Consider the following 12,415-nt stretch of genomic DNA (forward strand, 5'->3'; position numbering starts at 1 on the left):
TTTGAAGTGGCTACAAGGTAATAGTACCACATCACGCGGAGTGTCAAGGCAAATTATACAATTAAGAACTTCAACCATTTGACTGAAGTGTAAAGTATTGTCCTCATCTTCATCTTCACTATTATCTGAGCATGACTGCTCTTCAAATGTGGTGTCCCACCTAATCAAATCATTTTTTTGATTAATTAGGCTGCCAAAAAACTCGTTTTGCAAGTTTTAAGAAAATGAGGGCGTTATGACACAGGTTGCAAATGTCATAAGGCCCACGGGCGCTGTGACATTTCCGGTGCGGGCGATATGACACTTTTAGAAGTGTCAGAACGCCCGCGGGCGCTATGACACAAACAATTGTGTCATAGCGCCCGCGGGCGTTCTGACACTGGGCGTTATGACATGCACCCGTGTGTGCTTGGCATTGTAGTCTCCTGCTGCTATGAAGTGGTCTCCGAGTGAGTTGAAAAACTGCATAAACTCATCTTCGGCTATGGTGAAGCGTGGGGGTAGTATACGGCGGCTAGAGTTAGTTGCTTGCCAGTATTTAGGTGTATATTTATTGATGTGGCCTGTATGTAGTTTTTAGCAAATTTTGTATGGTAATGGTGCTTAATACGGCTTCTGATTAAAATTCCAGTCCCGCCGTGTGCTTTACCATCTGGATGATTTGTTTCATAGAATGTATATCCTCGTAGTTGGAAATTGTATTTGTTTGTAAGATGTGTTTCTGAAAGCAGCATTACGTCGATTTGATTGTCTAGAAGGAATTGCGCTAACTCGAGTTTGTGCTGCGAAACGCCGTTAGCGTTCCACGTAGATATTCGTAGGGAAGTCATTATTTGGGTTGTTGTGAAACCAGCATTTGTATAAGTAGATTTTGGTTTCGCATTAGATCTTGCATAGTTGTACGCATAAACGACATAAACTCCGTAAGGCTTTGTTGTAGACTGCATATCAAAGATTCAAAGTTACTTTTTGGCTGCTCCGGCGGTTGGTGCTGCTGAGCCGTGTTCGGTTCTTGGTGTGCTGATTGCGGCAGTGAGATTTTTGGGGCTGGGGTAGCCAGTCCTGATTTTAAAGCGCTTGCGAATGTGACATTTTTGGCAGAGTTTATGGGTCCTAGTGAGGATCTGGCTGCAGTCGAGAAGAAGACTTCAGGGTTTTACCTGGAGGCTATGAACTGATTATTTTGGGTGCGGGCAGTAGATCCCCTCTGGTGGATGCGACTTTTCAGCTCCTTATAAACTGGACAACCTCTATAGTTAGCAGTGTGATTTCCACCGCAGTTGCAGCACTTTTTCGTGTTCTGGTCATGTTTACTGGCTGGGCAGTGTGCGGAGTCATGAAGCTCACCACAAACTACACACACCGGGCGCAGTTTACAGTAAGACCTTGTATGGCCATATTCTTGGCAGTTCGCACATTGTACCGGGCCATTGCGCCATTAAAGTTTATTGGTAATACGAATACATATAAATTAGATATTTAGTAATGCTCCCTTTTGCTATATCTCGCTTCTTCAATATCAACCGCCATCCAGCCAGTCGTTGCCATCACTCGTTTCTTCCCTCGACGTTGCCAGGCTTTTGTTGGCGCTGCAACCATATGAGATTGCCACAGTACTCCCCCTCTAGTGAATGCGTCACGAACATTAGTTTCAAAATTTTACTCGTCTTTCGTATGTCCTGGTGACTTTAGGGGTAACTTCATATGAATCCAACTGTCGATCATCCTTTACTAAAAATGCTGGCTTGAGGCGATCAACTGACACTGCAGTCTTATGACCATTGATTCTTATGGTAAAAACTCGATCGTTTTCGCGCCTGATAATCTCATACGGACCAGTGTAAGGGTTTTCCAAAGGCTGCTTGACGGCGTCAGTGCGAAGAAATACATGAGTACAATTATTGATCCCTTTCAACAAGAACAGTTTCTGCTTGAAATGATGTGCTGTCGGTGTCGGCCGCACTTTCTGTATGTGCTCACGAAACATGCTCAAGAAAACTGTGGGGTCAACCGTATCATCCAAATCCGCAAAAAAATTCGTTTGGAAGTCGAATAGGTGTTCCATAAACCATTTCGGCTGCGGAAGACTTGATGTCCTCCTTGAAACAGGTACGAAGTTCAAGCATCACGGTGGCAGTAGCTGCGGCCACGGACTATCGTGGAGAGATGACTTGAAGGGTCTTTGCCACCTTTCTATGAGACCATTTGACTGGGGATGGTAGGCCGGTGTGTGAATATGTTTGCTTCCAACCAGATTGGCAAGATGTTTGAAAACTGTGGATTCAAATTGTGTTCCTTGGTCTGTCGTTATTGTTTTTGGTGAGCCAAATCTAGATATCCAGTGAGTCCAAAACGCAGTAGCAATTGTTTCTGCAGTAATATTTGAAAGAGGTACAGCTTCTGGCCACCGAGTAAACCTATCAATACCTATAGTTTTTGTTGCAGTGGCATAACTAAAATGTCAAGATGGACGTGATCAAATCTTCCGTTTGGTACCTCAATCTTTTCCGGCGATAGGTGGTTGTGCTTATGGATTTTTGAACGCTGGCATGGTAAACAAACTCTGCACCATTCGAGGACATCTTTGTTCAACGAGGGCCATACGAACTTCTGGCGCACCTGGCGGACTGTTGATCGACCACTGGGATGAGATAGATTGTGAATGGATGAAAATACAGTATTGCGCAGAGATTTAGGTATATAAGGACGAACGCTTCCTGTCGATACAGCGCAGTAGAGTGAGATGTTGTCATCAAATCGAACCTTTTCAAGTTTTTAAGATGTAGCTCCGTGTAAAAGACGTACCCGCTCAGGGTGTGTTGCTTGATCATCTTCGATTTGAGATAATTTTATAGCTGTTGGCATTGTTATGGAGCATAATCTCTAGAAGGCATCTGCGACTGCATTCTCAGATCCTTTCACATGTAAAATCGTAGTGCTGAATTGGGAAATATAAGCCAAGTTTCGAAGCTGTCTCGTCGATGCTTTCTCTGGTCGCTGTTGCAATGCGTATACAAGCGGCTTGTGATCAGCCTTGAACACAAAAATTCGTCCTTCAATAAGGTGTTTGAAATACCTTATGGATTCGAATATGGCGAACAGTTCCCGGTCGTATGTCGAGTAGTTTTTTTCTGTGGAGCTTAGCTTCTTAGAGAAAAATCCTAGGGGTCGCCAATTTCCGTCTGTGCGCTGTTCCAAACGCGCGGAAACGGACAGATGGACAGATGGACAGACGGACAGACGGACAGACGTACAGACGTACAGACGTATTCCGATTCTACTCGTGATGCTCATCAAGAATATATATACTTTATAGGGTCTGAGGTGCCTCCTTCATTGCGTTGCAAACTTCTGACTGAAATTATAATACCCTTTGCTCTGCAAGGGTATAAAAAGGAAAGGTTTCGGTATGCGACCAAACATACCAAGGTAACATATCACTTTTTAATTCTGCGAACCTGTGCGGCAAACCGACGGGCAAACACGACTTTCGGGTCTATCTCGGGATTAAGTTACACAGGTATATAAATTCTTTAAAACCACACATTCATTAATTTCTTGTTTAGTTCACGAAAATCATAGGTGTGGACCCTAGTGGGCTAGGGAGCCGCACTGGCAAAGGTCAAATAAATTTATGATAGGCTGCCAGTGGTTATTTTGAGCACTATTGTCGGCGGAACCTCGGCAAGGATTGGACTCATCGGAGGTCTGTCGTCCAAAGCAGTATGGTTGTTGATGGCGAGTGGATGCGGGTAAAGATCTTCGCAACTCCACCTTCAAATCCTGCGGTTATGTCATTCATCTTTTAAATTCCCGGGGCCCTTTTCGTTGGAACCCCCGGTTGCCCTAAACTACAATAAATATAATATTAAACTCGGAACTAAACGAAAACCACTAAATCACTTGTTCTATACTTTTCGGTATCAGTATTATATTTCCTGATTCACTTGCTTCTATGTTCAGCCCCTCTAACTATATGGTGCACGCCATTTTCCCAGCCATTTTGTCAAATAACTCAAATTGAGACATTGGACACATCCAAGAGCATCTAAGACAACTTTCTTAGCCAATATTATTTCAAAATTGCTAGATTATCATCTAAGAGAAATTTCTAAACCTTGATTATTTCCATATATCTAGATTACCCGCCAACATTGGTATTTTGATATCTTAGCCATAGGTATATCCATGATTCGTCACCAGCTATGAACCTTTTTGAGTAAATCTGAGTCGTCGACGACGTGAATCAACAGTTCTAGAGCGCTGCTCATGCGATGTTTTTTTCGGTATAAATTAGGTAATTTCGGTGCACTAAATCGCCTAGCATGCCAAACACTTATTACCTTCAAGCCACAACCAAACAAAAAATTACACTCACTTGAAATTGGTTACAGATTTTCGAATAGACAACAACCAACCAAAACAAGAAAGCTTATTTTACTTCTACTGACTACTGACATGACCATTAATGTTCCCAAAACCGCGTTCTAACGAACTTGTTTTTGTAGTCTGCTCTCCACGGAACACAAAAGGTAAAAAATGTCAAGTCGTTTTATAGATTTTATTTTAGTTGCATTGGTGTAGCAGATTGGACATGCCAAAGCTAGTGACTTATTCCTTTGTTTGTTTTGAGTGACTCTTTCTTTTGTGTTTGTGTAATGTATTTTAGTTTATATTTAGTAATCTTGACTTTGCCATTATATTATTGTGATATGCCTCACTCAGATCCTTTGACTGTACTTAGGTCACTCAGCGGCATCATTGGTGCCGACACCAAAAATGAATTTTCTTCTTCAATTTTTTTCTTCAGAGAGCACGAACAGGTTGGTGTGACAAGGATTTTGAGTTTCTTACCTTGTTGAGCTCGATTTATAAAGCCGAGATACCTATATTATTCATTAAGCCGAGATATAAATATTGTAAAATAACGGGTTGGAGTAAGCTCAAAAAAAAAAAAAAATATTAAATTCAAGCTTGTATTTTCGCCAGCTTTTATTAAAGAAACTTTTTATAAACCAAAAATGTTTACCAGCATTTTTTAATCGCCTTAGATAGCACAAGTACTAATTACTTGGCCTTGGTTAACTGTTTTATTTAGGTCACCCTAGGGTCAAAATTAGAAATTTAAATTTAAGTACCTTCCTGTTGTCAGATTGATCTGAAATTTGGTACACACCTTCAGTTCGGATGACAATACAATATAGTAATGTCAATAACATTGTAAATCCAAGATGGCGGCCGCAAAATGGCGGATAACGTAGGTTCTATCAATCCCATCAATATGGGTATTGTTGGGTCATCGCAGAAACATCTCTATTAAAACTTACATTAGTTTCGATAAACCTTTGAAATGTATTTAAATCTCCCGCGTATTATCTCTACATTCTTGTATTCACCATTTTTGCATTCTTTGTATTCTTGCATTCTTGCATTCACCACGAGTCGGCCGCTGCGCCGGCACGAAAATGGCATTATTAAAAAGTCAATCGTTTGGAACACACGCAATTCGCAACCCACGAGTTTTTATTAATCAAAATCGCTAATTCGCTAATAATCACACCGCCCAAACACACCCCCGGCAAGAAAACGCTCTTGTCCCTACATTTTGGCGCACAACATGGAGCTGTGTGATTAATTTCACTTAATTTGGATTTTTTCGTCGTTGGATTGCTAATTCGTCATTCCCTTTTGTCGTCGCTTCGCAAAGTTGCCATTTACCGTTGATCTTCGCCTCGCTGGAAGCTGCCTGGAAGCTTACGCCGTTCGTTTGCAGTTGGTTTTATTGGAAATTTTCACTCGCACACAAACCTGGAACTTGTCGCTGGCACCTTTAGCACCCAATTGGAACATCGCTGGATAACCAATAAGTATTATAATATTTCGTCGCCACAGTACTTGAAGGTACCTTGTATATTTTGTTTCGCTACAACAAGCGGAAAAATTATATTGCAACAATATGTGTCTCGATCAATTAAAACAGCAGCGTGTAAACATTCGCAGGAATATTTCTCGGATCGGTAGCAAACTACAGGGTACACACGAGGATGAACATTCGTCGGATATGTCTACGGGTCAGTTAAACTGCTGGCTTGGAATCTTGGAGGCATACTTCAAACAGCTGATGGCGGTCCAAACCAAAATAGAGGAGCTTCACCCTTCGGATTCACCGCGCGGTGAGCTTGAAGATTTATATGTCTCACTTAAAGTTGGGATTAAAGAGCAGCTTGGAGAAGATTTTCAGAACTCCACTGTATTCGAAAAGGCACCCAATCATTCCCTTGTATCGTCAATGAAACTACCTAGAGTCGAGCTCCCCAAATTTGACGGAAATTACGCTGGCTATAAAAACTTCATTACATCGTTTAAGCAAATAATAGATCAACATGCAGGCTTATCGAATATTGAAAAATTCAATCAGCTTATCAGCTTGTTTGGAGCAGCTTTAGAGACAGTTAAGGCCTTTCAAATTACTCCCGATAATTACCCAAAGGCTCTCGAGCGCCTTAAGGAGCGCTACGATAACCCCACTCTGGTATTTTTAGATAGTATATCATCCTTGTTCAACCTGCCAGCCGTTACTAAACCAAATAGCAACCAACTACGTAGCCTAATAGATAATGCAGCCGCCCTATATAATTCGCTGAGGTCAGTGGGCTCTGACTCTGAAATTGCTCAGGCCATGCTAATTTCAATTATAATGCAGAAAGTTGATCCGCTCACCAAGAAGAAATGGAATGAGTCATTAAGCTTTACGGGCTTACCCAAATGGAGTGAGTGTATAGCATTAATTGATAGGCATTGTAAATACCTGGAAACTTCCGACCAGACCGAAGCTAGTACGAAGGCGCACCACGCAGTTAGTGGCGGTAAACATCGCTATCAACAAGGACAACGTTTAGGGGCCAGCTTCAATTGTACTACTCAAACCTGCCTCTATTGTTCCGATGTTAATCATAAAATATTTACCTGCCCTCAATTCAAAGCTCTTACAGCCCTGCAGCGGTATGAGGTAGCTAAAGGACAATTTCTCTGTCTAAACTGCTTAGGCAAGGGACATCATCTGTCCAAGTGTCCTTCTAGCCAGAAATGTCGTTTGTGCTCTCGATCACATCACACTCTGCTTCATCGTGAGAGTACAAATTTAGCTCAGCAAACCCGCTCGGAACCACCAGCCAGTGTTGACGTTGTTTCTCAAACTCATATAGGCTATTCACAAGACCAAGTCATCTTGGCCACGGCCATGGTCTTGGTAAGGGATGCAAACGGTAGTTATAGAGTTGGTCGAGCATTACTTGATTCATGCTCGCAAGTTAACTTTCTCTCTGATAATTTCGCTCAAGCCCTTCGGTTACCACGGAGTAACAGCAATATAAATATCTGTAGCATCGGGGACAGCCAAACTCGGATAAGACAACTGGCAACAACAGCAATTAAGTCTCGGCTTAACGATTTTGAACTTTCGCTTGAATTTTGTGTCACGAAGCATATCGCATATCAGCCAGATGCCGATATTTACACCTCATCTTGGAACTGGCCTCGAAATACTCCACTAGCAGACGATACATTCTATAAAACTCGTCCAATAGATTTGCTGTTAGGAACTGAAGCCTTTTTCGACGTAATTTCAGTCGGACAAATCAAACTTGGTCCTAGGCTTCCTACCTTACAAAAAACCTTGTTTGGATGGGTGGTCACTGGTCGCTGTAAACGAGTCAGCCCGACAACAGCGCACTATTACACTCTTACATTAGAGGAATCAATAAACAAAAACCTGGAAAGACTTTGGCAGTTAGATGAAGTGGAAAGGGTGGACAGGGTCTCCCCCGAACATCGTAGTTGTGAGCAAGCCTTTCTGAAAACAGTACATCAGGAGTCGAATGGTAGAGTAGTCGCACAATTGCCGTTTAAGGATAGTCCTTCAATGTTGGGCAAGTCCTACGACACAGCTCGTCGCAGATTTAAAACTCTTGAGCGTCGTTTAAAGGGATCACCTGAAGTCAAGGCTGCGTATGTGGACTTTATGCGAGAGTACGAAGAACTCAATCATTTAACATTGGTTCCTAAACCCAGGTTAGATGAGCCTCACTTCTATATTCCACACCATTGCGTTTTCAAACCAAGTAGTACCACAACTAAATTGAGAGTTGTTTTCGACGCCTCATGCAAGACTTCTACTGGAGAATGACCTACTTATGGTGGGACCAACATTACAGAGTGATCTGTATACATTGCTTATTCGTTTTTGAACCTTCAAATATGCCATTACTGCCGATGTTGTTAAGATGTTTAGACAGGTCTTAATTGATTCGCCACATCGCAAATTTCAATATATTCTTTGGGAGACTCACCAGAAAAGGAGCTAAAAACGTATCAATTGAACACCGTCACCTACGGTACAGCGTCAGCGTCGTATCTTGCCATCCGCAGCATGGTCTATCTGGCCGATTTGTATGGCGCAAATAATAAGGCTGGTTCAGAAGCGTTGAAGTCATCATTTTATGTGGACGATTTTCTTTGTGGTCATGATACCTTAGACGGACTTAGGCGAATTAAACGCGAAGTTACTGACATTTTGAACAGGGGTGGTTTCTAAGGAAATGGCACTCAAATCACAAGGAATTCGTGGACGACCATAATTTGAAACCTCTGAACATCGAAGACACTGCAGTCGCAACTACGCTGGGTATGAATTCGAACCAAAGGGATGATGTATTTCTGTTTGAATTCACACCTAAAAGGGTCGTTTCGGTGACTAAACGCGCCATACTATCAATTTCGTCATCACTCTTCGACCCTCTGGGATTGATTTCGCCAATCATCATAACAGCAAAGATCTTATTACAGGAGTTATGGTTGATGAAGCTGAACTGGGATGAATCGGTTCCACAAAACATCGAACATGGGTGGAAATCTTTCATCGAATCATTATCGTCACTTGAAAGGCTCCCAGTGCCGCGATATTGCTTACAGCCAAACGAGGAAGGATTCGAACTTCATGGATTTAGCGATGCCTCGATACGTGCCTATGGCTGCTGTGTCTACACACGAACGATCGATTCGAATGACAAGGTTGTTGTGAGATTGCTTACATCAAAGGGCAGAGTGGCTCCGACACGAAAACTGTCTTTGCCAAAATTGGAATTGGCAGGGGCACATCTTTTGGCGAAGCTGATCGCAAGAATCCGTGGAATTCTCACAAATCATCGGTACAAAATATTTCTATGGTCTGATTCGCAAATCGTTCTATATTGGCTAGGACAGCACTCTGCTACATTATCAACATTTGTAGGAAACCGTGTATCCGAGATACAGGAGCTGTCTGCTGATTGCACTTGGCGATACGTTTCGACAAAGGTTAATCCGGCGGATATGGTGTCCAGAGGATGCACCCCCTTAGAACTAGCCGACTCAATTTGGTTCACTGGACCCTCTTATCTACAACAACCAATGGATTACTGGCCAAAGGACAAACGAGGTCAGATTGATCCCGAAGTAGTCTCATGTGAGAAGCGTAAGGCAGCATTCGTGGCAAAAATATATGACAATCCCTTGCTCAACCTAGTCGAAAACACTAGCTCTCATCTTCGTTGCCTTCGTATAAGCCACAGCTGCAGCGACAAATTATGGGAAATCTTCCGGTAGAGCGTCTAACAGTTTCAAGACCATTTGCACGATACGGTGTTGACTTTGCTGGACCAGTCAACATATACATGCGCATAAGAGGAAAGGGCCCAACAAAGGGTTATATATGCATATTCGTATGCTTTGCGTCAAAGGCCGTCCATATCGAGTTGGTTTCGGACCTTTCAACGGAGGCATTTATAGCGGCCCTAAAACGCATGATTGGAAGACGCGGACTACCAACCGATATATTTTGTGACAATGCCACACATTTTGTTGGGGTTTGTAACAAACTAAAGGCTCTCCACGATTTTTTGTTTAAAACCGAAACTAAATCAGATATTTCATCCTTTTGCTCAAACGAATTTATAAACTTTCGATTTATACCCCCAGGGCTCCACATTTCGGAGGACTATGGGAGGCTGCCGTGAAGAGTGCGAAGGGACTATTAAATCGTTCTATTACAAACGCGCGCCTAACCTTCGAAGAACTCAGCACGGTTCTTATCGACATCGAAGCGATCCTAAATTCGCGACCCATAACGCCACTATCATCCGACCCAAACGACTTGGAGGCCCTCACTCCAGGTCACTTCCTCGTAGGAAATTCCTTGCGTGCGTTGCCTCAAGACCCTTCTGAAGGCGAAAACATCGACAACTTAGAGCGTTGGAGAAGAGTCAGCGCAATAAAGCAACATTTTTGGCAGCGATGGGTCCACGAGTACGTAGCAGAGCTGCAGATGCGATCGAGCTGGAACAAGGCGATGGATAACGTTGCCATTGGAAGCATGGTCATCGTCCATGAAGACAACGTGGTCCCACAACGCTAGATAATGGGTCGAGTTGAAGCTACTACGTCAGGCAAGGATCGTCGAGTTAGAGTGGCTGACGTTCGCACATCCAAGGGCATCATCAGGCGTCCTATACATAAGCTGGCACTATTACCTGTCTGTTGAAATTCACGAGTGTAATTTCAATGGGGCCGGGATGTTGGGTCATCGCAGAAACATCTCTATTAAAACTTACATTAGTTTCGATAAACCTTTGAAATGTATTTAAATCTCCCGCGTATTATCTCTACATTCTTGTATTCACCATTTTTGCATTCTTTGTATTCTTGCATTCTTGCATTCACCACGAGTCGGCCGCTGCGCCGGCACGAAAATGGCATTATTAAAAAGTCAATCGTTTGGAACACACGCAATTCGCAACTCCCGAGTTTTTATTAATCAAAATCGCTAATTCGCTAATAATCACACCGCCCAAATACACCCCCGGCAAGAAAACGCTCTTGTCCCTACAGGTATCAAATGAAAGGTCTCAACAAGTAGAATACAATGTACTATATAAAATTAAAATTCAAGATGGTGGCCTCTGCGAAATGGCGGATAACTTAGGTTTTATCAATCCCATCAACATGGGTATCATTGTCACTGCCAAACACATCAGATTAATTCAGATCAATCTGACAACAAACGGGGTAAGCTAAATCTTATATATAAAAATGAATCGCAAAATGTGTTGGTAACAACAACGCCTGGACCGATTTTGATGAAATTTTTTGTGTGTATTCCAGGGGGTTTGAGGATGGTTAAGATTCACAATATGTTAAAATAATATTTATTAATTTATAAAGCAAAACGTTCTTTAGTGAAGTTGATAGAAACTGGAGGTTTACCAGCAGAACTAGAAATATTTGTGGGGGCAAAAGTCATGCTACGGTCCAATTTTGACGTTTCGAAGGGATTAGTAAATGGCGCTATAGGCTACATCAACGAAATCGTTTGGCCTCAATTTCGTCGAACTCAGATGTATGCAACAGATGTATTAGGCCGGCTGATAAGTCCCGGGACTGATATATAGGGGGCGCCACTAAAATTGTTTCAATATTTTTCCTATTGGGTACAAGCATTTAAACGAAACATACAAAAATTTGAAAAAAAATTGGACAATCCGTTCGCAAATTATATCCGCGTGAGTAAAGCAACTTTTGCAACTCCGAGAAAAATGGAAAAAGACGAATTTCGGGTATTGATCAAACATTATTTTTTGATGGGTGAAAATACCGTCGAAACCAACGGTTTTATTTTAGTCTAGTCTAAGCATAATTCCCACGTCTGTATCTATTTTATATTATTTTTAGGCTTTTAGTACATTTATTACATGTTTTACATAAAACGGTTTAACTTAAAATTTTTTTTACCTTTTTTTATTTATTGTGCAAATATTTTTTGCAATTCCTATCTTTAACCTATTTATAAATATTCAAAGATTTTGGTATAACTTACACATCGTTTAGGCTTTCTAGGAAAGGGCACCCGATTTGCACGGCCACCGCCGAGTACCGGGTGTATAGTTTTTGACTGAGCTGGAAGTTGTTAGCTCCATATTGCTGAGTGTTGAAGTAAAGAGTTTCGCGACCTCCCAGGACAGCCTTATCCTCTCCACCCTCGTCAATCAGTTGAATACCGGCTTCCACCGAGTCAATAAGAAACCCTTGTTGGCCACCAGACTGCTGATGTCGCATTAGAGCGTAAAGCTGCCGAAAAAGCTCAGTCCCATTTTCAAGCATTTCCAAAGAGCTGCTCTCCTTTTCCACATAAAGTCTGTATCCATCACGAATCATGGCAGCTTGGAGGCGCTGAAGCGTGTTGATGGGTGGCTCGTGAGCGGGTCGAGCAAATTGACTGGTAAGCTGGGCCGAGTAAATATCGGCCAAAACATAGGTCGCTGCTATCCAGTACACAATGGTTAAAAATTTTGCTCGGTAGCCGTTATACAGTTCGTGGCATGCT

At 42.3% G+C, this 12,415-nt stretch overlaps 1 protein-coding gene across 1 annotated transcript in view; it reads right to left on the reverse strand.

Moving 5' to 3' along the window:
- Positions 1-12,415, reverse strand: part of LOC108096983 (ionotropic receptor 40a) — a 79,817-nt gene that overhangs the window by 12,919 nt on the left and 54,483 nt on the right. Inside the window, exon 5 of the mRNA XM_043208771.1 lies at positions 11,909-12,413. Within this exon, the coding sequence (XP_043064706.1) occupies positions 11,909-12,413 (505 nt within the window). The remainder of the gene's footprint in view (positions 1-11,908; positions 12,414-12,415) is intronic.

The sequence above is a fragment of the Drosophila ficusphila genome, unplaced genomic scaffold (genome assembly GCF_018152265.1).
Source record: "Drosophila ficusphila isolate 14025-0441.05 unplaced genomic scaffold, ASM1815226v1 contig_636, whole genome shotgun sequence".
NCBI lineage: Eukaryota > Metazoa > Arthropoda > Insecta > Diptera > Drosophilidae > Drosophila > Drosophila ficusphila.